General features: G+C 48.1%; 1 protein-coding gene across 1 annotated transcript; it reads left to right on the plus strand.

Moving 5' to 3' along the window:
- The first annotated feature begins 1,051 nt into the window (after positions 1 to 1,051).
- On the plus strand, positions 1,052 to 26,398 carry F2R (coagulation factor II thrombin receptor). The gene is made up of 2 exons (XM_055120665.1): positions 1,052 to 1,300; positions 22,538 to 26,398. The coding sequence occupies exons 1-2, from the start codon at positions 1,213 to 1,215 to the stop codon at positions 23,725 to 23,727; spliced, it is 1,278 nt and encodes a 425-aa protein (XP_054976640.1). The 5' UTR covers positions 1,052 to 1,212; the 3' UTR covers positions 23,728 to 26,398.
- Positions 26,399 to 27,758: the final 1,360 nt, after the last annotated feature.

Here is a 27,758-nt window from a genome sequence, read left to right on the forward strand (position 1 = left end):
GGTGCCCCTGTCCCCTCCGGACTCGCGCCCCTTGGAAGTCCCAGGGACACAGCCCTCGGCAGGTCCCTTTTTCTGCAGGCTCCCGAGTCCTGCGGAGGGCGCGGCCAGCACCGAGTTCCAGTAGCAAAGGAGCTTCGCTGCTCAGCGGGAAAAGACGACAGACGCGCCCGAGAGACAGGAGGAGAAACTGGCTCCACTCGCAGCCAGCGTCACCGTGAAACAACCAGTGCTACACGCAGTCTAACTTAGAGACAATCGGGTGTGTGTGTGTGTGTGTGTGTGTGTGTGTGTGTGTGTGTGTGTGTGTGTGTGTGTGTGTGTGTGTGTGTGTTTAATTAAAAACAAAAGTCAATAATTCTGCCTACGGAGCAGAGCGATGGTACAATGGGCAGGGCACTTTTCCGGGCTCAATCTTCGGCACCCATATGGTCCCCCGAGCCCGCTAGGAATGAGCCCTGAGCACCGCCGGGTGTGGCCCCAAAACAAACAAAATAGTTCCGTGTATACATAGGATCTCCCCTCTCTCTGGGGTCATTTCTGTGGGTACAGAAGAGGTTTTAGTCCACATTCCCTAAGTCACTTTGCAATTTACAGCTCAGAGCCCAGTTAGTTCCCGGACTGGGAGCAGGCGCTCGGCCGGGAGGTCCCGCGCATCCCGGGGCGCACGCATCTCCTGAATCCTGGGTTCCCCCCTGCTAGTGTCTTTGCACCCCTGGAGGAAAGTGGGAAACCTCGGCTCAGAGGGCCCAGTTCCAGACAGAGTCACCGGGAAGTTTCGCAAGTCAACGGTGCCCGGAGGGAAAACTGGTTTGCGTGAGTGCGGGCACCCGGAGCGGGGCGAGAGGACCGAGGGATCGCGGTGTCCCCTGCTTCCCGGCCGTCTGATTTGCTGCGCGCGGCCCGGGGCGGCTGGGCGGCTGGCGGCGCCCGTGTCGAGGCGCACGTTGCGCGCCGGGGGGCGCCCTTCCCCGCGCCCCTCGCTCTGCCCAGCCGAGCCCCGGGCCCGCCCCCGTGCACGCCCCCGCCCAGCCAAGCGCCGCCAGAGCCGCCAGCCACCCGGGCCCCCCGCAGCCTCCGCGTCCTCCTGCCCACCGCAGCCCGCGCTCGGCCGGCCCGCACGGCCCGCCGGGGAGCGCCCGGGAGCGGGGAAACCCCGCGCCGCGCCCGCCCGAGCCGCCCCTGCCCGGCCGCGCCGCGTCCAGCCTCGGGACAATGGGGCCGCGGCGGCTGCTGCTCGTGGCCGCGGGGCTCAGTCTGTGCGGCCCGCTGCTGTGCGCCCGCGTCCGGAGCCACAAGCCAGGTGAGAGCTGCCCCGGGCGTGCCCTGCCGGACCGCCGCTGGCCCCCGAGGAGGAGGGTCGCTTGTGGGGGGTTGGGGGGGAGTATTCGATCGGGTACGCTGGCCTCTCCTCTCCGAGTCCGGGGTGTGAGGTGCGGGCCGCTCCCCCTGCCCCAGTCTTCTCCCGGGTTCCTCTCCAGGTGGAGCATCCCCACCCGCATCCCCCGTGGCGGGCTCCCCCGCTGTCTCGTCCACTCAGGTGTGGAGGCCTCAGCCGGCCAGTGACCCGGAGAAAGGGGTGTCGGGTTTTCCTGGGGGAAGCCTGCAGCACCCAGCTGGCATCCGCTGCGTGCCCCGTTTCGCCCAGGGCCACTCTCACCCCTAAAAGCAAGGGCCCCGCGTTTCTCCAATCAATAAACGTTCTGGTCTCTGCACTAGAAAGGGGGCGAACTGCTCCCACGAAGGCTTTGTTTGTTGAAACTGTTTTCCTTGCACGTTTTACGGGGCGGACAAAGTGTGGGAAAAGTTCAGTGCCGTGGCCCCTTGAGCAGCGAAGGTGCAGGAGGTGGAGTGTGGGATGCCAGGGTCACGGAGGCTTACTAGAAAATGTTGTACGTTTCCTAGGACCCCCCCACACACACACACACTCTTCCCATTCCCTACCCAGGACCCCCCCCACAGAGTTGAGGAAAAGCCTCTCCACCCAGGAGGAGGAGCCCGTTCCCCCAGACTCCTATTTTTAGGTAAGAGCTTGCTCCAAGGAGGAAGCCGCTCCCCAAAGTTATGTTCCTACTAATGCTGTATTTTTTAATATCTGCCTGCTAGAGCAAATAAACGTATTTTCCAACCTCTCTCCCAAAGTAAACGATCTATTGTTCTTATAAAGACGCTATTAAGAAAGGACCCAAACTACTGGTTCCCTTCTTTATAGCGTCTGCTAGTGTTTGCCTTGAGCCGCTTTTTCATTTTCCATACAAAAAATAAATGCTGCCTGGTTTTCTTATCTGTGGAAGATTGTGCTCTCTGTATTGCTTCCATGCTGACCTTAGCATGGATGCTTTAAGATTAAGGGGCGACAAAGACATTTTCTCATTGCTCCTTCTTGCACTCACAGTTGAGTTTCAAATTTGTTGCTTTGGGGACAGTTAAGAGCCTCCAAGTGGATAGCAAAGCTTTGCTGCAACTAAGCCCACTTGTGTGTAAGGAACTGGTGCTTTATCTCTTGGGGTCTTCGGGGAAACAGCGCAAAACTGCCAAATTGCAGGCAGTGATAGGCCATGTCAGATGACACTTTGGGATTTTACTTTGGGGCCGGCTCTTAAGCATACAAACTCTTGCAGTTTGGAATGGGGGGGAGGGGAGGGAATGGGGAGGATTTGGGGTACACAGGTGGTGTCTGTATGGGCTCCTGTCATCCCAGCTGTGCCTCTGAAGAATTTGGGCCACTGCTGGGAAGTAAAGTTAAGGCCAGTCCTGTGTGGAGCCCTGGTTCAGTAGCACTACCATTGTGTGCTAAGGCACACAACTCTGGTCTGGCCCACAACTCTGGTCTGGCCATAAAGATAACTGAGCAAACACTGGCTAATTATCCCCCTCCGGCTTCTGGATCCGCTTTGGGAGGGAGAGAGAGGCCAGTAGAGGAACAGGAAAGCCCGTGCCCTCAGTGGTGCCTTCCCCGTGGGCCCAGGCCGGCAGCAGAGTCTCGGTAGATGACCTCATTGCCCTCTCCCAGGCCCTGGTAGGGGAGTGTTTAGTCCACTTCACTCTGCTCCTGAAACTAAAGCTCAGGCGGCGTGGACCCACATTCCTGGTGCCAGTGCCGGGGAGAGAGGGCTGTAACGGGCTTTAGAGAGTTCAAAGTCTCTAAAAAAAAGTCAATCCAAGGGGCTGGAGCGATAGCACAGCGGGTAGGGCGTTTGCCTTGCACGAGGCTGACTCGGTTTCGGTCCCCAATGTCCCATATGGCCCCCTGAGCACTGCCAGGAGTAATTCCTGAGTACAAAGCCAAGAGTAACCCCAGTGCATCGTCAGGTTTGACCCAAAAAGCAAAAAAAAAGAAAAAAGAAAAACCAATTCAAAATAGATCTTTTTTGCATCACCACACACCCGCAGTTGTAAACACAAGTCATAACCAGCTCTCTGTGATAAGAGAGGCTGCGGAGGCATCCCAGCCTGAGGGACATCCTCTCTCCCACCTTATGGCTGGGCCCTGAACCCCTCGGTACTCTCCAGGACTTTTTGTCCCCACTCACTTGGGCACCTTGAGAATTTTCTGCACTGTCCCTCAGGGGTCTCTCATCTCCCAGGCTAAGTTTACAGACTTCTGTTTAATCCCAGGAGCCTTGGACCAGTATTCACTCATTGAGCCATTTATTTACCTTGGTCCAGAGACTTAAGTGTGATGTGCAGGATACAAGATGTGACATGTGTAAACTGGGTGTCGACCAGATCATTATAGACATTGTTCTGTATTTCTTATGCCAAGAATAAACTACAAGCATAACTCAAAAATGGTTTTATAAGACTATGAAGGACGGAAGAGTTCAAGAGCTGAAGGGCCTTTGAGTTTTATTAAAGAGTTAGTGCAAGGGGTTAAAACACTAGCCTTGGGGGCCGGAGCGATAGCACAACGGGTAGGGCATTTGCCTTGCACGCGGCCGACCCGGGTTCGATCCCCGGCATCCCATATGGTCCCCCAAGCACTGCCAGGAGTAATTCCTGAGTGCAAAGCCAGGTGTAACCCCTGAGCATCTCTGGGTGTGACCCAAAAAAGCAAAAAATAAAAATAAAAATAAAAATATAAAACACTAGCCTTGTATGTGACTGCAGCAGCCATAACCTCATTCAAATCCCTGGCATCACAGATGGCCTCCTGAGCACTGTCAGGGGTCATTCCTGAGCACAGACACAGGCATAGCCCCCGAACACTGCTGGTTGTGGCTGCGGGACAAAAATAATAACCGTTTATAAAGATGTACTATTAGTAAATATTTTGTGTACCTATTTTATAGACCTGCATACCCAGGATCATGCAAAAATCTTACAAGAAATCAAGGGTCATGCAAATGTTTCTCAAGCAAAACAGGGTTGTGAGTTAATGATTTCAGCCTTTTGACTCCTGTGGCCCTGCAGCTTCAGGTTCCTCCCCCAGGACAGTGCTTCCTCAGTCCCCGCCTCTCCTCGAGGCCAGATGCCCACCCGCACCCACTGCCCCACTGTGCCCGTTGCCCTAGGCCTGCTGAAGCTCGCTGCCTGTGTTCTCGGATGTCTCCTCCCTGAAGGCCATTGATGTCATCCCCGTTTTTCAGGTCACCCAGAATCATTCAGTCCAGTTAACCCAGGGCCAGTGGCCTGTGACCACAGGCCTCTCTCTGTTTCCCAAGGTCCAGCTTTCTCAGCCACCCCTCGTAGACCAGAAACCTTCCAGAAACCTTCCACGCCTCACTCCCAAGAACCCCTAGAGATCAAAGTGTGTTCCTTTGTTTGGGAGGTGAGGCTGGGCCTGTGTGGATTGTCTCTAGAGCCTGGACTGTGGGATCCTGCCTTGCCTTTTGCTGGCAAGATGTAGGAAGGCGTTAAAGAGTCCCTTCCTTGGGATTCTGTGAATTGATCGGCTATTACTGAGAACTGGGGTCTTAAACCAAAAGAAAAGACCAAACTAGAGAGTGGGTCTGCTCTAAGCTGCCAGAAACCTCTTAAAACTTCAGCGTCGGTATCTTATGACCCAGAAAGTAATGTCTTCTTATTCAAGTTTAACTGTTTTCTTTTTCTTTTTCTTTATTTTCTAATCTTATTTATTTTTTATTTTTTAATGAATCACTGCAGCAAGTGATGCAATGTTTATATAAATGAATCAGTTTCCACTCTCCTTTCCTCCTCTTTCATGCTCTGGCATTCATTCATTCCTCAGTGACTTTGGCTTTATTCATTTATTTATTTTTGCTTTGGGGACCATACCTGGCTGCAATCAAAGGATAACGCCTGGCAGAGCTCAGGCACACCCTATGGGGTACTAAAAATCAAACCAGGGTTAGCTGCCTGGAAGGCAAGCAAGCGCCTTCCCCATGGTCCTATTTTAGCACTCAGGCATTATTTTTGTAGGACATTCTAGGAAAGTGGGTTTTCTCCTAATTTGGCCACTACTTCCTTGTATAAATAATTTTTTTCTGTTTGAGGCATTCTGGCTCTTCCTCGGGAATATTCTCTGCTATTTGCCTTCCTCCCACTGGCCCTTTGGCCTCCATCTTTCTACTTCAGCATATTTTCAGCTCACTGTGTCCTAGTAGATTGGGTGCTAGGAGCCCAGCCTGTAGTTTCTCAGCAGCTGTGAATCTGCTCTTTCCCCCAAATGCTCTGGCCAGATGGAACCCAGCTGCTCCATGAGATAGAATTCCAGGACCAACATAGTGTCTTTGGGTTTCTGATTTTCCTACTCGCTTCACCAGGGCACACAGAGCCCCTTCCCATAGCTGGTTATATTTTTCTCTTTTGTTTAGGGCGGGGGTGTTGGTCTCATTTCCACAATAGCATACAGGAAACCCAGGGGCCCCCTTAATAATTCTTGGCCAGTCATGCTGGCCATCAATGAGAACCCAAGAGGCCAGTGTTGGGCACTGGGACCGCTGGGCCAATCTGGTGGGAATCAGCATTATACCCTGCCATGCTCAGGGTACCACAAGGTGCCGGTACCACTAGGATCTGCCAGTTGTGGAGGAAGCACCATCACCCCTGTACGCTGGCTCTGGTCCCCTGGTTGTATTTCTGAATAAGGTAATGGCTAGGAAGGTGGCTCAAAGGACTGAGTGCAAGCTTTGCGTGTGGGAGGCCCAGATTCAGCTCTGGCACCACACATTCCCCAAGCATTGCTGGGAGTGACGCCCAAGAGCCAGACTACCCCACACTCTCTCGGCAGTGGCCCCCAGACCTATGGTAGCACTGTAGCACTGTCATCCCGTTGTTCCATCGATTTGCTCAAGCAGACACCAGTAACGTCTCCATTGTGAGACTTGTTACTGCTTTTGGCATATCGGATACGCCATGGGTAGCTTGCCAGGCTCTGCAGTGCGTGTGGGATACTCTCAGTAGCTTGCCGGGCTCTCTGAGAGGGACAGAAGCATCAAACCCAGGTCAGCCACGTGCAAGGCAAACACCCTACCCACTGTGCTGTCACTCTAGTCCTAAGATAAATGAAGAAAATTAAGTGAGCTGAGGTAGCATTTACCCAACAGAGAACCTTTTAAAAGTATGTAGTTTAGGGGCCGGAGCAATAGCACAGCAGGTAGGGCGTTTGTCTTGCACACAGCTGACCCAGGTTCGATCCCATGTGGTACCCTGAGCACCACCAGGAGTAATTCCTGAGTGTAGAGCCAGGAGTAACCCCTGTGCATTGCTGGGTTTGACCCAAAAAGAAAAAAAAGTATGTAGTTTAGGGCTGGAGATAAGGCATTTGCCTTGCATGCAATCCAAGCCAGGTTCAGTGGTACCCCATATGGTCCCCTGAACCACCCCTGCAGTGATCCCTGAACACAGAGCCCGGAGTAAGCCCTGGACACGATGGGTGTGGCAAAAAAAAACAAAAATAAGTACATAAATAAGTAAAAGTATAGCACTTAGTAGCCTTTAGTTCAATGTTGCCCCACTACCACTCTGCTTCCCCTCCCTTTGCTGCGACTGTGTGATGGTGTAGGTCGAGCGTGCATGCACACACACACACACACACACACACACACACAGGGCTCCGGTGCTCACTGGAACCTCAGCCTCTTGCACCTTTACTTGCTGTACTTGGACCCTAGGGCTGAGGGGTTCACTGCACACCTCAGTAAAGGGCACAGGCACCCCGAAGCTCCCACGCTTTGTTGTCAGGGTTCCCGGACAGCAGAGCCACCAGGACTGTGCCGCCCAGGGAAGGACTTGCCGCCTCACTCTTACAAGGCAGGAGCACTCAGCCACTGAGTCATCCCCGACCCCCCAGATATTTCCACCTCCCCAGAGGAAGCCCCATTCTACTTGGGCACAGCCCTGGCAGCCACCAAGTGACTCTGTTTGCTAGGGGTCCCTGATGCTCTCATTCCATATAACAGGATTTTCACACAGTATGTGGCCAGGGAAACACCCCCTAACTTGTTTTTCATGAGTCTTGGATGACTCCTTTGTTCCAGAGACTGTTTGCTGAGAAGAGGTGCAGGAAAGCAGGCCTTTGTGTCTTTGGGCTGATTTATTCAGGTGTGGGGGGGCACACCCAGTGGTACTTAGGGCTTATTCCTGGCTCTGTGCTCAGGAATCACTCCTGGTGGCCGAGGAGTATGGTCCAGGGGTGGAAGGCAAGCACCTGCCTGCTGTACTATCGCACGGCCCTGCCCTGGTTTCTGTTTGACTGTGAGGCTGGTACTGCAGTTTCAGTGGTCACAATGTTCAGTCAGTACTTCTGTCATTTTTATCGTTTGCAGGTTTCTTTTTTTTTTTGGTGGATTTTTTTTTTGGGGGGGGGGGATTTTTTTTTTTTAAGGGATCCTAGAACTGCAGCCCTATAACATGTTCCCTGCAGGCAAAGTTTGTTCTTACCTGGGATGAACTTCCTCTTCCCCTCTAATTCCCATCCCCACTCTGATCTTGCAGTGGTGCTTGGAGAAACCCACTGACTCCAGGGCCTCATTTCCCTCCATCTCACCATGTTTTGTCATTTAAAAGGTGCTGGAAAGATAGTTTAGTGGCTAAAGTGCTTTCTTGTATGTGGTCCACGATTGATCCCTGAGCGTAGAGCCAGGAGAAACCCTAAGTGTGACCAGGTGTGGCCCCAAAACCAAAAACTGCATAAATAAAGGTCATTACAAGAGACCAGCGTGATAGTATAGGGATGAGGCTCTTGCCTTGCCCTTGACTAACCCCAGTTTCCATCCCCAGAAATCTTAGGGTCTCCTAAGCACAAAGTCAGAAATGAGCTCTGAGCATTGCCAGTATAGACCAAACAACAAAAAGTAAGCAAAAGGCCATTAGCAGGGAAGAGAGAGAGGACACGAAGGACTAGTGGCTGCCTTGCTCTGACCTGTGTGTGGCCTGGGCTCCAACCCTGCCAGGGGTGAGGGGAGAGGGTGGATTTGCAAAGAACCTAACCTTACTCATGGAGATGTACTTAGTATTGACTTATTTAACTTGAATAACGGCCATTCTGTAGTCAATTTCTATTTCAAGCCTGAGAGGTAAATTAAAATCAGAAGTCAATGTATTGCTAAGTGTTTTCCCGTTTCTACTTTGTCGACCCTACTAAGTCACTGTCACTGTCATCCTGTTGCTCATCGATTTGCTCGAGCAGGCACCAGTAATGTCTCCATTGTGAGATTTGTTTGTTACTGTTTTGGGCATGTTGAATACACCACGGGTAGCTTGCCAGGGTCTGTTTTGCGGGTGAGATACTCTCGGTAGCTTGCCAGGCTCTCCAAGAGGTGCGGAGGAATCGAACCTGGGTTGGCCGCATGCAAGGCGAATGCCCTACCACTGTGCTATTGCTCCAGCGACCCTAGTAAGTACTGTGAGAAATATACTTTAGTGATGGAGTGAGAGTCCAAAGGGCAGGCATGCACGGAGACCTCAAGGGTGACCTGGTGCTGCATGGCCTTCTAGAACTGCCAGGGTGGCATTAGGGTGCCAGTTCCAAGCATGGAGCCATCGGCCTCTCACTGCCAGTCCTGTTATCTCTGAAGGATGGAAGGATTCAAGAAGAGCTGAAGGACCTTTGAGTCTGATCAGAGAGTTAGTACAGGGGGTAAAACACTAGCCTTGTGGGCTGCAGCAGCCGTGACCCTGGTTCAAGACCCTGGTTCCATGCTGTGGACACCCCAACACCCAGAAAATACCCTTTATTTTGTGACACAGTCTGGTGTAGGTGTGCAGTAAGTACACTTGGATACACACAGTGTGTGGGTGGATAGGAAACAACTTTAACAAACAGCGGCCAAACCCAGCATGGGCGTCCCGTGCTCTCTGCATACTTCCCCTACTTGGGAGTCTGTCCGGCAGACGGCTTTTACCACCGCTAGCAAACCTCTGCCAGCAGCTGGTGCAGGACTGAGGGCCTCCAGAGTTACACTTTCTGGAAAGTGCTTTTTGTGACCTTGCTCCTGTCTGGAGCCCAGTCTGAGTGGGTCGAGGTGGACAGGCTAGGTGGAGCGGGGATGGAAACAGCTTAGTACTGAGAGAAATTGGGTAGAGATTGATGGAACTGCTGGGGAAAATAAAGATTATTTTTCTCTTTCTTCAATTATTGTTTTTTTTTCTTTTTTGATGCCAGGATTTAAACCCTCAGCCTCACCCATGTCGTGTGTGAGGTCTACCGCTGAGCCACATCCCCAACGCTTAACTTCCTTCCTGTGCGTTTGGTGTCCCCTTTAGCTGCTGGTCTAGGAGAGGGGTGCACTGCAGACCCAGGAAGCAGCACGCAGGGCCCGTGTGTTTGGCGGAGAACAGGCCTGGGGGAAGGGGAGTGCCAGGGCAGGAGTCATTCCTGGCTGAAGAGGGACGAGCCTGCTCGTGTCCTCACCCCGCGTGTCCTGAGCCCATGTGTCCTACCAAAACTCCAGGCACGCACGCCCCCATCTACCTCCACCCCCTACACATACACATAGTGCTTCCCTCCAACCCTCTCTCTGCCTGCCCGCTGCGACCTGGAGCAAGCAGCCTTGAACGTTTCTTCTGGTTGTTTTTCTTTGCCTGTTGCTGGCCTCTCCTCTCCCGCTTCCTCCGTGGTTGGTTTCCAGCTGAAACCTGGTGCCGATGGGGTGGGGAGGCGGCCGCTGATGCCCGTCTCTCCTTCCCCTGCCTTTGCTTGTCTCCCGGCCGGCCGCCTCTCCTTGCTTCCAGTTGTTCTGTAACAGCAATCTTTGTATGTTCACAGGCTGCTCTTGCTCCTGCCCCCTCTGGAACAGTGTTTTCAAGACTGTTTTTCTGCTTTGCCCTTGACTACCTGTCTGTGTGAGTTGGGAGTGGGTGGGTGTGTCAGCAAGGTGAGCAGTGCCCCTGCATGCCCAGGTGGGCATAGCCTTGGGGGACTGTCACCCCAGTTAGGCCTTCACAAACCCGCACTTCCTGCTGGAGTTTAAAAGGGCAGATTCGTTTCACTTGGTGAAATGCTTAGAGAAAAGGGTACTTTTTTTTTTTCCTTTTTGGGTCACACCTGGCAATGCACTTAGGAATCACTTCTGGTGGTGCTTGGAGGACCATATGGGATGCTGGGAATCGAACCCGGGTTGGACATGTGCAAGGCAAAGCGCCCTACCCGCTGTACTATTGCTCCAGCCCTGAAAAGGATACTCTTGAAGTTCAAGTTTCTCTCTTTTCTTTTGGTTTTTCAGCCACAGCAACTGTGCTCAGGGTTTACTCTTGGCTCTATGCTCAGGCGTCACTGCTGGCGAGGCTCAGGGGACTGTGCCAGGCAAGCTCCCTACCAACTGCACTGTATTTCCATCTCCAGCAAATGTTGCTGCTTCTCATATATCAATTTCTCTTTTTATTATGGGGGAAAAAAACTTTTAAAAGATTGTTAATCAGGGCTGGAGAGATAGCACAGCGCATAGGGCATTTGCCTTGCACACGGCCGACCCGGGTTCAAATCCCAGCATCCCATATGGTCCCCTGAGCACAGCCAGGGGTAATTCCTGAGTGCAAAGCCAGGAGTTAACCCCTGTGCATCGCCAGGTGTGACCCAAAAAGCAAAAAAAAAAAAAAATTGTTAATCAAGTTCTCCAAATATAGAAAACTATGTTAATACAGCTTGTAAGTTTCCAGAACTGAAACAGAAAGCAGACATATAAGAATCCTCGCCCTTACTTTTTAGGAGGGCAGTTGGGGCCCCAGCTTGAGGTGTTAGGAGGTGCTCACAGCAGTGCTCAGGGACTGACCATGCGGTAGCAGGGATTGAACCAGGGTCGGCCATATGCAAAGCAATCACCCTAACCCCTCTGTGCTATCTCTCCAGCTCCACTTTGTCTTAGTGGTAAGTAAATATGCACGTACACAGACATTTTACATTGCTTTCTATTATGGAAATTTTGAATAGTATAATTACCCCCATGTTTTGTTTTGATTATGGGGAAGACACACCAGTGCTCAGGGATCACTCCTGGCAATGTTTGGGGACCATATGCAGTGCTAGGGATCAAACCAGAATCAGTGGCATGCAAGGCAACCTTCTTAAACCCTGTTTTCTTTCTCTCTCTCTCTCTCTCTCTCTGCCTCACCGAACCCCACATCTTTATTTATTTATTTATTTATTTTTTTGCTTTTGAGGTCATACCTGATGATACTCAGGAGTTACTCCTGGCTCTGCACTCAGGAATCACTCCTTACAGTGCTCGGGGGACCATATGGGATGCTGGGGATGGAACGAGGTCCGTCATGTGCAAGGCAAACACCCTACCTACTATACTATTGCTCTGGCCTACCACCCCCATGTCTTGTTTTAACCTGTACCCTTCCTTTCTTTCTCTTCCAATAGGATAGATTTAAATCAAATCCAAGTCATCATATTTTATCCACAAATCAGGATATTCTTAGAGAAATAAAACTGTCTTTCACATTGTCTACAATAGGATTAGAATACTTAAGCAAAAGGAAACGTTTCTTCACAATCACCTAATACTGCTTGCTCTGTTTTCTCGGTTTTTGCCCAAAGAAAGCCGTTTTCAAATTGGCTTGTTTCCTTCCCGAGCTAGCAAGTCTCAGAGGCACTTGGTGGGTGTGTGTGGTGAAGCTCCTAATCTCTTACTGTTCCCCTCTCCCCTTTCTTGGCTGTTCATTGTTCAGAGCCACTGGGCCCTGTCTCAGACTTGCTCGCAGACTGGAACTGGTGGCTCTGACCTGTGGCTGGTTGAGTGTGTGGGGAGTCCTAGGCTGTCTCTTGGGTCCACGTGGAAACCTGACCCGCTTCAGGTCTGGGTTTTGGCAGTCCTTACCCTGCGGCGCTGCTGTGTGTATTTCCCATCCCACCCCCTCAAGTCTGTCCCTCTGTGAAATCTCCTGATGACTCAACCGCAAGTGTGTAGCCATGAACGATTCACCTGATGTTTTTCAGCAGCCACTGACGATCACTGAATGGGAGCCATTATTCCTGCAGGGATTGCAGAACTATGTTTTTCTTTCTGAGTCTATTCTTACTTCTGCATTTATTAACTGGAATTATTGCAAAGCAGAGCAGAGCCTCACTGGCTCTTGGGTTCCCTGTAATATGGTCTATAGAGAAAAGGCAGCCGTATCTTGCTTTTATCGGTTGCTCTTGTTGTTGGTTTTTAAATTTAGTTTGGGGGCCAAACCCGGTGGTGCTCAGAGGTTACTCCTAGCCCTGTGCTCAGGAATTACTCCTGATGGTCCTCGGGGGACCATATGGAATACCAGGAATCGAACTTGGGTCAGCCACATGCAAAGCAAATGCCCTACCCACCATACTATCTCTCCAGTCCCACTTTTACCAATTTTTAGACTGCAGTCCTCGTGTCCTCTGAGTGACTACCAGGTTTTGTTTTCTTTTGTATATGGTTACGAGCCCATGGCTCTGGATATCTACTGCAGATTTCATGTGTTTCCATGGATTTCCACCTTTTATTTTGATGATGGATAGTGGCACCTTTGGGGAGTGGGAGTCCCACAGATGGACCGCAGAATCTTTCTGACCTGACCCAAATATCCATTAAAGATGTTCAAGGCTTTTTTTTTTTTCAATCTATTTCCTATGCTGTTGATGGAATTACACACACCTGTAATTACCGGTTTCTCTGCCGGTACCTTCATGCGTGAGGCCTGTCTGAACTCTCTGCATCGCTCTCTTCTGGGAGCTTGCTTTTAAGTCTGGATGTTGGCCGTTGATGGAATTACACAAACCTGAGCAGAGAGTCTCTTGCCGGCATGCCTGGCTGTCTTCCCCGGGGCCCCTCCGAGGGGATGGGCTCCAGCTTCCCTCCCTGCCCTGAGGAGAGCTCCCGGCGGCCTAAGACCAGAGGAACCTAGCTGTAGCCATGCTTGAGGCCCCTCTCCACACATTTGGACAGGCCTCACGCATGAAAGTACCAGAGAGGAATCCAGGTGTGTGTAATTCCATCAACGGCCAACATCTAGAGACTTTAAAGCAAGCTCCCAGAAGCGGTATCTTGTAGCCTACTTCTTTCTCTGGGAGAAACTGGCAAGCTTCTGAAAGTTTCCTGCCCACATGGGACAGCCTTGCAAGCTTCCCATGGTGTATTCATATGCTATATCCAGTAACAAGCTGGATCTCATTCCCCTGACCCTGAAAGAGCCTCCAGTGCAACATCGACATCCTTGGGAGGGCTGAGTCGAGAGAGACTTCTGAGATCTCAGGGAAAGGACGAATGGAGAAGTTACTGAGCCCGCTCGAGAAATTGATGATTAACAGGATTTCGTGATCATGATTTCCTATGCAGAGCTAGACTCTGGAAACTGTTAGTAATTTTTTTTTCCTCTGGCAGGGACATGGGGAGTGTTCTTGGGTCATTCTCGGCAGTGCTCAGAGAATGCTCCTGGCTTGGTGCTTGGGGCCACTGCCGGTGGTGGCCAGGGACCATGCAGTGCTAGACCTTCCTCATGCAAAGCCTGCACTGACCACGCTAGTTGTGTCATCACTCCAGCTATAGCCAGTTCTTCAGGAGCGTGGGTTGTTGGGTTGGAAACCGTGTTTTCATGTGCAGACCCTCGGGAGCCTTCAGAGATCACTGCTGCTTTGGGCGAGCCTGTTATTTTCCCATCATCATCATCAGCAGCAGCAGCAACAACAGCATCATCATCATCATCATCATCATCATCATCATCATAATTATCTTTATTTCTCTGTCATCTGTCACTTTGACTCACCCACTGAATGCACTCAGCACAGGGCGCTTTCAGCCAGCTCTGCCCTATGGGGCTGTGAGTCAGATCCTGGTACTTCTGCTTTGTGAATTTGACTCCAGACACTTGCACCCCAGACGGCAGAGTTGAGTCAGAGCAAGGCTGTCATGGCCTACACCCCACAAACACAGGGGAACTAGAAAGAGCATCCCCACTTGGCTTCCAGGCTCTGTCTGGTCAAAAGCAGGACAAAAAAACAAACAAAAATACCTGCTGCCTAACTAAGTTCTTTCGATTTCCAGAGAGTGGGTTCATATATAAGCGCCTTAGTGATATGCTATATTCAGTAGCAAAACAAGTTTAGGTGCCAGTGAGAGAACGCAGCGGGCATTTGATTCCCTGAGCATTGCCGGGTGTAGCAGAGACCAAGGAAAACCAAACACACACAACCAAAATAAGCCATTTAGAGAAATCTAAATTAATAGAACCCAACAAGAAGTCTGAAAAAAACTGATTTCAGGTCCTCTTTTGTTGTTGTCGTGAAACCATAGCGCAGCAGCCAAAACACAGATGAATTACTGAACTCTTGGCACCCGTGCATGGGCACTTTCTCCTTGACCTCCGAGGCGTGCTGGGACCGCAGGAAACACAAACAGCTCAAACTCAGATTTCAGGCTTGGGGCGTGAGCAAGCTTGGTCATCGCTGGCCACCTGGAATTGGCTTTGTTCTTTCTTTGACAATGATGTATAGTTTAAAAAAAATTATTTTTTGCTCATATTCTTTAATTCCATTTAAAAAAATGTATATCAGTCCTTCCTCAGAGTGAAGGTAGGGGATTCCTTAGACCAGTCTTTTCCAATGTGAATGATAATGCCCACTTCCATTCCGGGGGGCACTGGAATGATGGGGAGCACAGCTGCAGCTTCTAGTGTAATGTGGGGGCATTTTCTGTTTGTTTGTTTAAAGAAGGTAGGTTTCTTAGGGGCCAAGTAATTTTTGAAAAAGGGGTGGGTAGGGGCTGGAGAGATAGCACAGCGGGTAGGGCGTTTGCCTTGCACGCGGCCGACCCGGGTTCAAATCCCAGCATCCCATATGGTCCCCTGAGCATGACCAGGGGTAATTCCTGAGTGCAGAGCCAGGAGTAACCCCTGTGCATTGCCAGGTGTGACCCAAAAAGAAAAAAAAAAAAGAAAGAAAAAGGGGTGGATAGGTCAAATAAATTTGAGAGGCCCTGCCTCAAGCCATGAGATTTACTGGTGGTTGCTGCCTTCATCCTAGGCTGTAGCCTGCAAATGTTTTGGTTTCAGTGGGGACTATGTTTTTGTCATAAACACCATACTTCCCCAGGAGGCCGAGACTCGGAAGACATTTTGAAAATGGGTTGGAGCAATAGTACAGCAGGTAGGGCATTTGCCTTGTACATGGCCGATCCGGGTTCAATCCTAGTATCTAATATGGTCCCCCACAATCACCAGGAGTGAGGGATTCCTAAGCACAAAGCCAGGAGTATCCCCTGAGCCAGATGTGGCCCAAAATTAAAAAAAAAAAAAAAAAAAGGAAAAAGTAAAGAAAAGGAAATGAGTAGTTTTTGCCAAAGTTCTAAATACATCCCAATGACAATTGTAATTTAAGAACAAGTGATAATACCTAAGTTTAGTTCTAAGCAGTCAATCTTTTTCAAAATCTACCACTGCTTTAGATGGTGCTTTGAATCCTTTGTGTTTGTACGTGCATACACTCGTGCATGCATGCATACAAAACCCAACCTCCATCTGATTGGGTTTTCCAAAACTGCATAAAATAGGAATTGTGTTATTTTAGGCTCTTCTACATAAGCATTTTTATTTTTGGTTTATAACCATGTTCAGGGACCATAAGTATTTGGGGGATCATGTGATGCTGCAAATTGAACTCGAACCTCCTCCAAAGCAAAATGTGTACTCCAACCCTTTGAGCTCTCTCTCTCTCTCTCTTTCTCTCTCTGTCTCTCTCTCTCTCTTTCTCTCTCTGTCTGTCTCTCCCCACACACACCCCCACCATCTTTCCTTCTCCCTGCTCTCCCCCTGACTCCACGTCATCATTTTATGTATTTTGTAGGGCTAGGGGTACTCTCAAGAGTGCTCAGGAGGCCTGGGACTCATCTTGGCGATTCTCAGCCAACTGGACCTGGGTTGGAAGGACCAAAGGATGCCTGTGAGGGCCCAGAGGTGCCAAGGATTACCTGGGCTACCCAAGTAGTTCTTAAGGAACTGCCAGGAGTCACAGTAAGATGCGAAGCATGTTCTATCTCTCTGCCTTATGTCACTGTTTCTTTGTTTTGGGCCCACACCATGGGTGCTCAGCACTTACTCCTGGCTCTGCACTCAGGAATCACTCCTTGTGGGAGTTGGGAGACCATATGGGATGTCAGGGATCAAATCTGGGTCAGCTGCTTGCAGGCAAACACCCTTCCCACTATGCTATCTCTGGCCCTATATTAGCATTTCTGAGATACTTACCTACCTCTGTGGTATTAGGATGTCAGAACCTGCTCATTCTTCTCTTTCTGCCTCCCATGGCTTTGTTGTGACATTGAGGGTAGAATCATATCCCATGCGGATGGGGTGGGGCACTGGTGGTACCAGTGACCAGCCACTATATTACTAAATCATAAAGTGTCCAGAGCAAATTAGTATCACAAAGAGACGAAAGGTGACATTTGACTTATAGCTTTGAGTACTGTGGACTATAAATTTTGCAGTTTGTTCATACCCCTCATGATACTGAAAAACTGGGCATTGACAAATAGGAATGAAGAAAAATCTAGATTCCACTTTGCCTTTAAATAACTCAAAGGAGAGTACAGCAGCTAAGGTGTTTGCCTTGCATGTGGCTGACCCAAGTTCGATCCCCAGCATCTGATATGGTCCCCTGAGTATCACCAGGAGTAATTCCTGAATGTAGAACTAGGAGTAACATCTGAGCATGGCTGGGTGTGACCCAATTATTAAATGAATAAATAATTGGGAACTATTCTTTGAGGGACTGGCCTGGGAGAGAGTCCAGGGGTCGGGAGCACATGAGCAAGAGTCTGGCTTCCACCCTGCCCCACCCTGCCCCACCTGTCCCCCACACCGCCCCAGCACCATTAGGGGGTGACCCTGGACCTGATGGAGTATCATAACCCTTGCACTGGTTGGGAGATTGCTCCCAAAAATTAAATTAAAAGTCAATGAGAATGGGCAAGTCATTGAATCTAAAAGCAAACTCACAGAAGTGAGAGAGGAAGAAATTAATTTCTTATGTTGATTCATTTTTATGTGTTATAAGGTAAAGACCTTGCCAGATTTGCATGGCAAGTCAGCCCCCCGCTGACTGGCGCATAGGTCCAAGAGATACTGAAATTCCTTTGAATGAATCTAGACTAAAGTTCCAGGGGTCAACTGACTCCTGACAGAGCCAGTATTAAAAAGCAAATTTGTGATTAAAAAGTCGTTTATTAACAAGGATAAGGAAACAACTGATGTGTCATTGACAGAAGAGAAGATAAAGATGTGGACTGTGTACATAACACTACCAAGGGGGAAAAAAACTAAATACCTTGCCTTTTGGACCAACATGGATAGACCACGAGAGGTGATGCCAAGTGAAATGTCAGAGGGAAATATGTTTTTACATATTTGAAGGATAAAGAAGTAGAGCAAAGGAACAAAACAAAAAGCAAGTCCTTCGATTTAACAACAGATGATGGTAACCAGAGACCAGTGGGACAGGGGGCAGGTAAAGGGCTGTTGTTGTTTGATGGTGAATGCAAACTAGACTTTCCGTGGATATCATAACGTAGCAAGGGCTGGAGCAATAGCACAGCGGTTGGGCGTTCACCTTTCACTCGGCCGAACCGAGTTTGATTCCTCCACCCCTCTCAGAGAGCCCGGCAAGCCACTGAGAGTATCAAGCCCTCGCGGCAGAGCCTGGCAAGCTACCTGTGCGTATTGGATATGCCAAAAACAGTAATAATAAGTCTCTCAATGAGAGACATTACTGGTATCCACTCGAACAAATCGATGAGCAACGGGGTGACAGTGACAGTGACAGTGAGCATATGCAGATGCCGAGCAATAATGCTTTATACCTGAAACCTGCATATAATTGCAAACAAAAAGTGTTTTTCATTTTTATTTTAAAATATCTTATCCAGGGCTGGAGCGGATAGTACAGCAGGTAGGGCATTTGCCTTGTACGCAGCCAATCCGGGTTCGATTCCCAGCATCCAGGATGGTCCCCTGAACAGCTCCAGGAATAATTCCTGAGTGCAAAGCCAGGAGGAACTTCTGAGCATCACTGGGTGTGACCAAAAGAAGCCTAAATAAATAAATTAATTAATTAATTAATTAAAAAATATTTTATCTTAGAACCAGAGAGATAGTACAGGGAAGGTTGATCACTTTGCATGCAGTTTGATCCCCAGCACCCACATATGTTCTTCTAAGCACTGTCAGGAGTGATCACTAGGCACAGAGCCAGGAGTAAACACATCTGGGTGTGACTGCCTCCAAAAATAAATTTTTTTTTACTTAAAAAGCTAATTTAGCATGCACCTGCCAGAGTTCTGTTTGGAGATTCAGAGATAAGAAAGAACAGTTAAACAGAAGAGACAGTTAATAATTAGGAAGAATCCTTGTCAAACAATCTAGACATAGAAGTGCTCAGACCTGTGTCCTTTCCTTGTGACATATCTCCCACCAGGGGTCCACTCATGAACTTGCAGAGATAGTCTGAACTCCACAATCTCACTCTCAGGCCCTGTTCTACTGCCTCTTCCTTGACACTAGTCTAGCTTTGTTCTTCATGGGGGAAATAGATGTCAGTTCTAGAATCACCATTAGTTGGTTTCTTTGGCAGTATTTCCCCCTCTTTGTATTCATTTCAGTGAACTGCCTTACTTCATGGAGCATAATTGCAAATGTGTAATTACACAGTTTAAAATAAAATTCTTTTTTTTTTTTTTTGCTTTTTGGGTCACACCTGGCAATGCGGTTACTCCTGGCTCTGCACTCAGGAATTACTCCTGGCGGTGCTCAGGGGACCATATGGGATGCTGGGAATCGAACCTGGGTCAGCCGCGTGCAAGGCAAACGCCCTACCGGCTGTGCTATTGCTCCTGCCCCACACAGTTTAAAATTCTTACCTGTTCATTTCAACATCTGAAATTAACATTTGGGTCCTCTTGGGATTGGTTTCCATATGTTATATTGTTTCTCTCATGAGGCTGTGACATTTCCCTGCTTCTTTTTATATTGAATGATTTTAGATTGTGAGCTGAAAAGTGTTAAGTTGCAAAGATGTTGTTATATTCCTCTGAAGAGTTTCATTATTTTGCTTCAGCAGGCAGTTACAGTGGCTGAACTCAAACTGCAGTCTGCCTCAAATGCAAAGAGCTGGTATATCCCTTCAGTTCCGTGAGCTTTCCATCTTGTTTTCCATCTTCCCAGTTTTGAATGTATGGTTTAGAATCAATTAAAGCCTGGCGTGCAGTTTTCATTTAAATTTGGAGGTCCTCCTTGCTCGATTTTCCTTTTTGGGGATTCTCTTCTCACTTTCCAGTGACTGTAGTTTTCCTGAATTCTTCAGAAGACTAAAGGGTTTTCTGGCCTGAGAGAGGACAGAAGTTAAGGCACTTGTGTAGCATGAAGGTGGTGCACCAGCATCCAGGCTTGACTCCCAGCATCCCAAGGTCAGGCATTCAGGGCTGGAGTGATAGCACAGCAGATAGGGCATTTTCCTTGCATATGGCCGACCCGGGTTCGATTCCCAGCATCCCATATGGTCCCCTGAGCACTGCCAGGAGTGATTCCTGAATGCAGAGCCAGGAGTAACCCTTGAGCATCACCCGGTGTGACCCAAAAAGCAAAAAAAAATAAACCCAAGGTAAGGCACTTGACTTGCATGCAGGTAACCGCAGTTCAGTAGCCAGCACTGCATATGGTTCCCCAAATCTGTCAGGAGTAATTCCTGAGCACAGGACCAGAAGTAAACCCTGAGCACTGCTAGCTGGAGAGCAAGCAAACAAAACAAAACCCAGCAAACAAACAAATAAGACTTTGTTTTCTATCTAAATTGTAGTCATTTTTTGTAGCTCCACAACTAAAATTATCAAAGAATTCCCTCAAGCTAAAAGAACACTAAAACTCACCATATATCATCCTTCTCCCCTCCTTGCTACCCACACCCCTACTTACCCCCACCTTGTTGTTGACCTACGACCCTTCCGGTGGTTGATTTGGGACAGAAGGTTTGCAGCTCTACTCCGAGAGGTGGCTTGATCGAGTCAGACTCCTTGAAGCAGAACTAGCTCTTTTGATGCAAGAGGCCTCTCTGTGAAAATTTTTTGTTTGCAGTACTGGTTTCAGCAGTGGATAAAACCCAAAGCTTGAAAATCCACCATATTTATCCCATTTCTGGCTAATATTCAATTCCTCTAGCATCACTTCCTGTCTTATTTTAAAAGTGGGTGGGTGGTAGGGTTTGGGGTCACCCGTGGTGGTGCTCAGGGCCTACTCCTGGCTCTGTGCTCAGGGAGAGTGCTGTCACCAGGGTCGGCCATATGCAGGGCACATGCCTTAAGCACTGTTCTGCCTCCCCAGCCCTAGCAACACCTGTAAGTCCAATCTTTATTAGGAACACCCCCAAAGACAGACACCTTGCCCTTTCCCCCTCTAACTGCTAGGCGTGTCCCCTGCTTAGCTTCCCAGTACGTCTTTGTCCCAGTCTCTGCCATGGCTAAATTTTAGCAAAACTCCTTCTTAGATGTGGCTAAATGTTGGGTTCATTTCATGAACATTGCAAATGGGTATATGGGGTGGTAGAGACTTATAAAGCTCGGTCTGTAACTGGGCCTTTATTTTGACTTTGGATTGTGTTCAGCTGGTTTGGCATCTGCCTCGGTGCTTGCAGTGTTCTGGAACTGGGCTGAGAAAGGCCATCAGCTGTGACCATCAACAGCTGCCCTCCTCTGCTAAGGAAGGGTGCAGGAAGAGTGAGGTGTTAAGTGCTGTGTGGTCAAGTGTGAGGATAACTCGAGGAACTGTGGTTTGTGTGTGTGATGAGAGATTGGGACATCCTACAACAAGAGAAGACGCTGGTGCATGCTACTGGCCACTGCAGAGGCAGACTTTGGGTCTTCTCTGGGTATACCTCTGGCTCCATAGTTCAAAGAAGTGTCCCCAACTTTCCATGAGGAATTTTTTATTGGGCAGGATGGGTTTTAAGAGTTGTTCACAAATCTAAATGGAGTACACGTTCCTCCATTGATATTTGGAGATAAGAGAACCCCCTCTGGAGACTCAACCCGGGTGGCTATGCCTTTGCACAGCCGCCTAGCTGCCGTACGACCAGGATCCAGAGCCAGCTATACGACTTGGGGTCCCAGCGAGTGCTTGCAGCCATGTGCCCAGACTGTGAACTAAGCTTTTGCTCCGTGCTGCTCCAGGAAGGGAAATGATGCTATTTCCAACTTAAATCTCCCTGGGCTTAATTACTAAATACAGAAATCTTAAACCGCGCGGCCGCAGACTTTATTTCTCTTCATTCTCATCAGTGGAAAACTAATTTATCAAATGTTTCCTTGTCAATAGGGCTGTATTCTTGGGGGATAAACTCCAACAAGAATAGTGAGTTCTATCTTGAAACTCCAACAACAATAGTGATTTTTGTGTTGAAATAAGGAATGTAATCAAGGTAAAGAGAAAAGAAAGTGAAATTTGTCAGTCTATGTCCGGGGGAGGGGGGGGTCAGGGGCTGGGAGGTGGTAGGTATACTGTTTTTGTTTTGTTTTGTTTTGTTTTGTTTTATCTTTTTTTAGTGGTGGGATATGGTCACTGGTGAAGGGACGGGTGTTTGAGCATTGTATGACCGAGACATAAGCCTGAGAACTTTGTAACTTTCCACATGGTGATTCAATTAAAAAAAAGAGAGAACCCCCTCTGAGGAGCAGGTTTGGAAGATGTTTGCTCATGCCAAAATAGAATGAACATTTTGAGTTAGCACATTCCCCAATCAAGTCTGTAACCCATTTGTGCATCACCTGCATTTGCCCTACACTCTCATAGTAGGAATACAAAAAAAGGTGGGGGGCGGGGGCTGCTGATGGCAGGAGCAATAGTATAGGGGATTAGGTTGCATGCTTTGCATACAGTCAGTCCTGGTTCTATTCCCAGCACTACATGTGGTCCCCAGAGCACCTCCAGGAGTGATCCCTGAGCATTCTCTCCACCCCACCTCCCCCCCAAAAGAAAAAATAAATCAAAGACAGGGATCAGGGAAGTAGCTGAAAGGGCTAGAAAATATGCTTTACGTGCAAGGTTACCAGGTACAACTAAAAAACAAACAAAAACGGAGCATTCCTCTCTACATGTCTCTTTTGTCTAATTCACAATTTTTTTCTTTTTTCAGAGTCAACAAAGCCCCTTGCAACGATTGATCCCCGCTCATTTATATTCCGGAATCCCGATGATCAGTATGAATCTATCCCCCTGGAAGCCTATGAGGAGAAAAATGAGAGCAGGTTTCCAGCCAGAATGAGTTTCAATATAAGCAATGCTCTCGGGAAAGAGCCAGCTGCCTCCCTCTCCAAGGCCGCCTCGGGGTACCTCACCAGTGCCTGGCTCACACGCTTCATCCCCTCCGTCTACACTGCCGTGTTCGCCATCAGCCTCCCTCTGAACGTCATGGCCATCGTGGTGTTCGTCCTGAAAATGAAGGTCCAGAAGCCTGCGGTGGTGTACATGCTACACCTGGCCACGGCCGACGTGCTCTTTGTGTGTGTGCTCCCCTTCAAGATCAGCTACTACTTCTCGGGAAGTGATTGGAAGTTCGGGTCCGAGATGTGCCGCTTCGTCACGGCCGCCTTCTACTGCAACATGTACGCCTCCATCCTGCTCATGACCGTCATCAGCATCGACCGCTTTCTGGCCGTGGTGTACCCCATGCAGTCCCTCTCCTGGCGCACGCTGGGCAGGGCCTCCTTCACCTGCGTGGCCATCTGGGCTGTGGCCGTGGCGGGGGTGGTGCCGCTGCTCCTCAAGGAACAGACTCTCAAGGTCCCGGGACTCAACATCACCACCTGCCACGATGTGCTCAGCAAATCCGTACTCGAGGGCTATTACACCTATTACTTCTCTGCCTTCTCCGCTATCTTCTTTTTCGTGCCGCTGATCATTTCCTCCATCTGTTACGTGTCTATCATTCGCTGCCTGAGCTCTTCCACGGTTGCCAACCGGACCAAGAAGTCCCGCGCCTTGTTCTTGTCGGCTGCTGTCTTCTGCATCTTCATCGTCTGCTTTGGACCCACCAACATCCTCCTGATTCTGCATTACGCCTTCTTCTCTCCGCATGCCACCACGGAGACTGCCTACTTTGCCTACCTCCTGTGTGTCTGTGTGAGCAGCATCAGCTGTTGCATCGATCCCTTGGTTTACTATTATGCTTCCTCCGATTGCCAGAGGTACCTCTACAGTATCTTATGCTGCAAAGAGAGTTCTGACCCTAGCAGTTACAACAGCAGCGGTCAGCTGATGGCTAGTAAGATGGATACCTGCTCTAGTAATCTGAATAACAGCATTTACAAGAAGCTGTTAACTTAGGAAATGGCTCTGCTGGTGAGTTAGAAAGAGGAGACTGTGGAGGGAGAAATGAATTATGAAGATTCTGTTAGTCTCTGCCAAAAAAAAAAAGTATTTGCTTCACCACCTATAACAGCAAATATATGTTGTGCATGCCTCCAATAAGCATATATAGTCATGAGTTACAGGAAAACATAGCAGCTATAGAAAAGCAGAGAGGATTGCCAATGCCACCGTAATCGCTCATACCATTTCTGATATACTTAGGTGCTTATTTTCTATATAAATGTGATTTATAAATAGATGTATATATACATTCGTATTGTTTGCATTGCAGTTTAGACCAGGCACTTTGCCACCCTCTTATTTTCCCTCACGGTTGTAGGAAAAAAACTCTGATTCTCTGATTTCATACACAGAGTTTAAGTTGGTGAAGTTTAACATCTGAAAATGCTAATCAGTAAGGAGGGATTCTGTAGCTTGGACTCATGTAGCTTTTGCAAACATGTATTTTGAAAGGCTTCAGCGGTAGTGTTTAAGTTATTGAGGGAGAAGACAATACCTTTTGCAGAAAAACATATGCTATTTTTCATTTTAAATATAACAAAGATTGAGTTCTTAAAATTATGAACACAGGATATGGAGAGCATTTTTTGCTATTTTACACAGTGTATATAGAACAAAGCATCCATCTCAGGGGGGGACCTTAGGTTGACTTTCATAGTAAGTCACCCCTGGAAGAAAGAGTCCAAGCAAGGGGCCCAAGGCAGGGCCGTGTGGGACCCCTCACTGGAGCCTCCCAGCAAGCAGGACATCCGGACCCCCCACAGCAACTTATTCCTTCTGGGGGAGCCCCACCAGAGCTGACTCTGAGTGGATGATGCTTTTTAGAACTTGTCGAAACAGGCGGCAGTTTTCTAGAAGATGGCAAGTATAGAAAGACCCAACTGAATGACTATAAAATGACCCACTTCTGAGACTGGAGAGAGGAGCACTTCCATTTCCAGCAGTTTTCCTGCAGCCCTTCAAATGGACACCTGCCACGTGATATCTTGCTCCCCTGAAGGCCCACCCTCATCGGAATATTCCTCACCCTCATTGGCGTGGAATAAGGTGCAGAGCTGCTCTCATGAGGAGCCAGCGTCCAGTGGAACCCTGAGATGAACACAATGAATGTTATTCGAAAGAAATGTTTTTAGCCAGATGCCCGAATGCATATTTCAGACCTCTTGACCTGACAGTTGACAGTTTTGAACATGTGGATTATGGCTTCCTGTGATTTTAACCGGAGAAGAAAAGACAATTTAAGAACTGTGTCTAAAATTTAGCCAGGGCCCGGAGTGATGGTACAGAGGGTAGGATGTTTGCCTTGCATGCACTCCACCCGGGTTTCACCTCAGCATCCCATATGGTTCTGCCAAGCACCACCAGGAGTAATTCCTGAGTGCAGAGTCAGGAGTAACCCCTGAACATTGCTGGATATGACTCCCGCCCCCCCAAAAAGCCATAAAATTTAGTCATTTTACACCTAGATTTAATGAATGCTATTTGTTTATAAATGGTTATGAGTGGTTTGAGGATCACTCAAATGAGGATTTTTTTAAAAATCACTTATGTCAATCTGATTAAAAGTAATAGTAGAAAATTGAATTTGAAATCTACAAAAATTATCCTGTATTTTGGTCAGGTATAGTTGGTAAAGTACTTGCCTTGCATGTGCCTGTCCCTGGTTAGATCTCTGGCATTGCATATGGTCCCCCAGCAGTGCCAAGGGGCAGTCGTTGTAGGGCATGGCTAGGTGTGGTCCAAACCCTGCCCCCCTCCCCAAATAAAAGAAAATTAGTTTATACTTTTTTTTTATACTTTTTATTTAGCTTTATTAAGAATGATGAGATCGGGGCTGGAGCCATAGTACAGCAGTTAGGGTGTTTGCCTTGCACACAGCCAACCTGGGTTCAATTCCCAGCATCCCATATGGTCCCCTGAGCACCACCCGCAGTAATTTCTGAGTGCAGAGCCAGGAGTAACCCCTGTGCATTGTCAGGTATGACCCAAAAAGAAAAAAAAAGAATGATGAGATCATTTGAAGAACATTTTTTAACCTAAGATAGTATCCTCATGTATTTAACAAATAATTTGAAAACTAGATGGACAAGCAAGAGAGGTTAAGGTGCTTGCCTTGCACATACTGTCCCTGGTTCTTCCTGAGCATCACATATGGTCCCCTGAGCTCCACCAAGAGTGATTTCTGAGTGAGAGCCAGGAGTAAGCCCTGAGCACCATTGGAGGTACCTTAACCTGCCCAACTCCTCCCCCAAATAATAAAAGGTGAAAAAGAAAATCAGATTCAATTAAATCTTTTTAAGCAGACAAAACTGGTGAAAACTTGCAAGGCAACTATTTATTTAAAAGAGCAAACTATTTCCAGCTACCATAAAATAATTTACGTAAAAGTATGAACCATAAATAGGACATATCTTTGATTTAAAAAAATACACTTCACTTTATCCAACTCTGGAGATTTATTATTATTTAGTTCTTCGTGTTAAAATACCTCTAACTTAATATGGCTATTACTACTGTACTGTCAGTCTGTACCTATAAAATACGATGTCACTGTTTTTATGAAATGTATGTAACTTGTATTAATAAACATGAAAGAAAAAATAATAAATAAACAAAATAAACAACAACAAAAAGATTGCTTGGTATTCAGAGTGAATTTTTACTGTCTCTTTCAGGGTTGTGACAGGAAGGCCCCATCTAAAGGTTTTGCAGATGAGTGTTTAATGAAGAGGCAATTCAAAGAGATTTGGGCAGGATTTATCAAGGGAGTAGCAATTGCAGGAAGTTGCTAAGTGCCCTCTGTGTGCTGATCATTTTATGGGTCCCTCCAATTGCTCCTAGAGCTAAAGACCCTAATCCATAAGGGTCAGCTGTTTGGGGCATGAGAATAGATAAGAAGAAATCAGGTAGAGGGGCCAGAATGATACTATAGCAGGTAGGATGTTTGCCTTGCATGCAGCCGACCTGGGTTCGATTCCCAGAATCCCATATGGTCCCCCAAGCACTGCCAGGAGTAATTCCTGAGTGCAAAGCCAGGAGTAACCTCTGTGCATCACTGGTAGTGACCCAAAAAAGAAAAAAAAAAAAGAAATGAGGTAGAGGGACCCTAGAACTGGTCTTTAATAGGAAGCATATTACTGTGGGGGATCAGGGGTGGAGAACTGGGTGGTGAGGGATGGGGACCCTGGGACATGGTAGAGAGAAGCACTCTGGTGGAGGCTATGGTGTTGGAATGGATATTTTGGTTTGGGCGTTTGGGGGATTTTTTTTTAAACCCTGCTATTATCAATATTGTAAATCATGCTGCCTAAAATAGAATTTAAAATAAATGTTTCTCAAAAAATTTAATCTCTAAAAATTTCAAAGTTGTATCGCTGAGAATATGTTTTGATTTCTGAATTATGGGCTTCAGGGATAGAATTTGCAGTGATTTTCCTAGTGAAGAGAGAAATTAAGTCTCTCGGTCAAGAGACCCAAAGAAGGGTACACAGAGTCCTGAAGTTGTGTTGCGATTGAGTCCCCCTCCCCATGGCCCCAGCCTAGGGCAGTGAGAAGAATTTAAAGCAAAAGACCAAGTATCCTGAGAGTTGTAAACCAATTGAAAAAAAAATGATAATATACTACTAGGGCGACATCAACTGAAAAGTTTTTTGAACTAACTCGGAATTCAACTAACACGGAATGTTTGCTTTTTCTACAACCCACAGTGCCAGAGGAGGGATGTGCAAGTTGCGGGTTGAACCCAAGGTGTCATGCCAGGGACTGGATAGTACAGTGGGTAGATAGTACAGTGGGTAGTGTTGTTTGCCTTGCACACAGCCCATCAACGTTTGATCCTCAGTACCCCTTGAGCAGCTGGGGGTGATCCCTGAGCTAAATGAACCCTAAGCACTGCTGGGTGTGGCCCCCCCAAAAAACTTTTCATATCAGACACATGGTTTACCATTTGAGTTACATCCTCTGCCCTAACACAGTTTTCAAAATAG

This window comes from Sorex araneus, chromosome 1 (genome assembly GCF_027595985.1).
Source record: "Sorex araneus isolate mSorAra2 chromosome 1, mSorAra2.pri, whole genome shotgun sequence".
NCBI classification, from domain to species: Eukaryota; Metazoa; Chordata; class Mammalia; order Eulipotyphla; family Soricidae; genus Sorex; species Sorex araneus.

Coding starts and splice junctions, on each gene's coding strand:
- F2R (XM_055120665.1), top strand. CDS start 1,213: ATGGGGCCGCGGCGGCTGCTGCTCGTGGCCGCGGGGCTCAGTCTGTGC. Junction 1,301..22,537: donor CGTCCGGAGCCACAAGCCAG/GTGAGAGCTGCC, acceptor TTCTTTTTTCAG/AGTCAACAAAGCCCCTTGCA.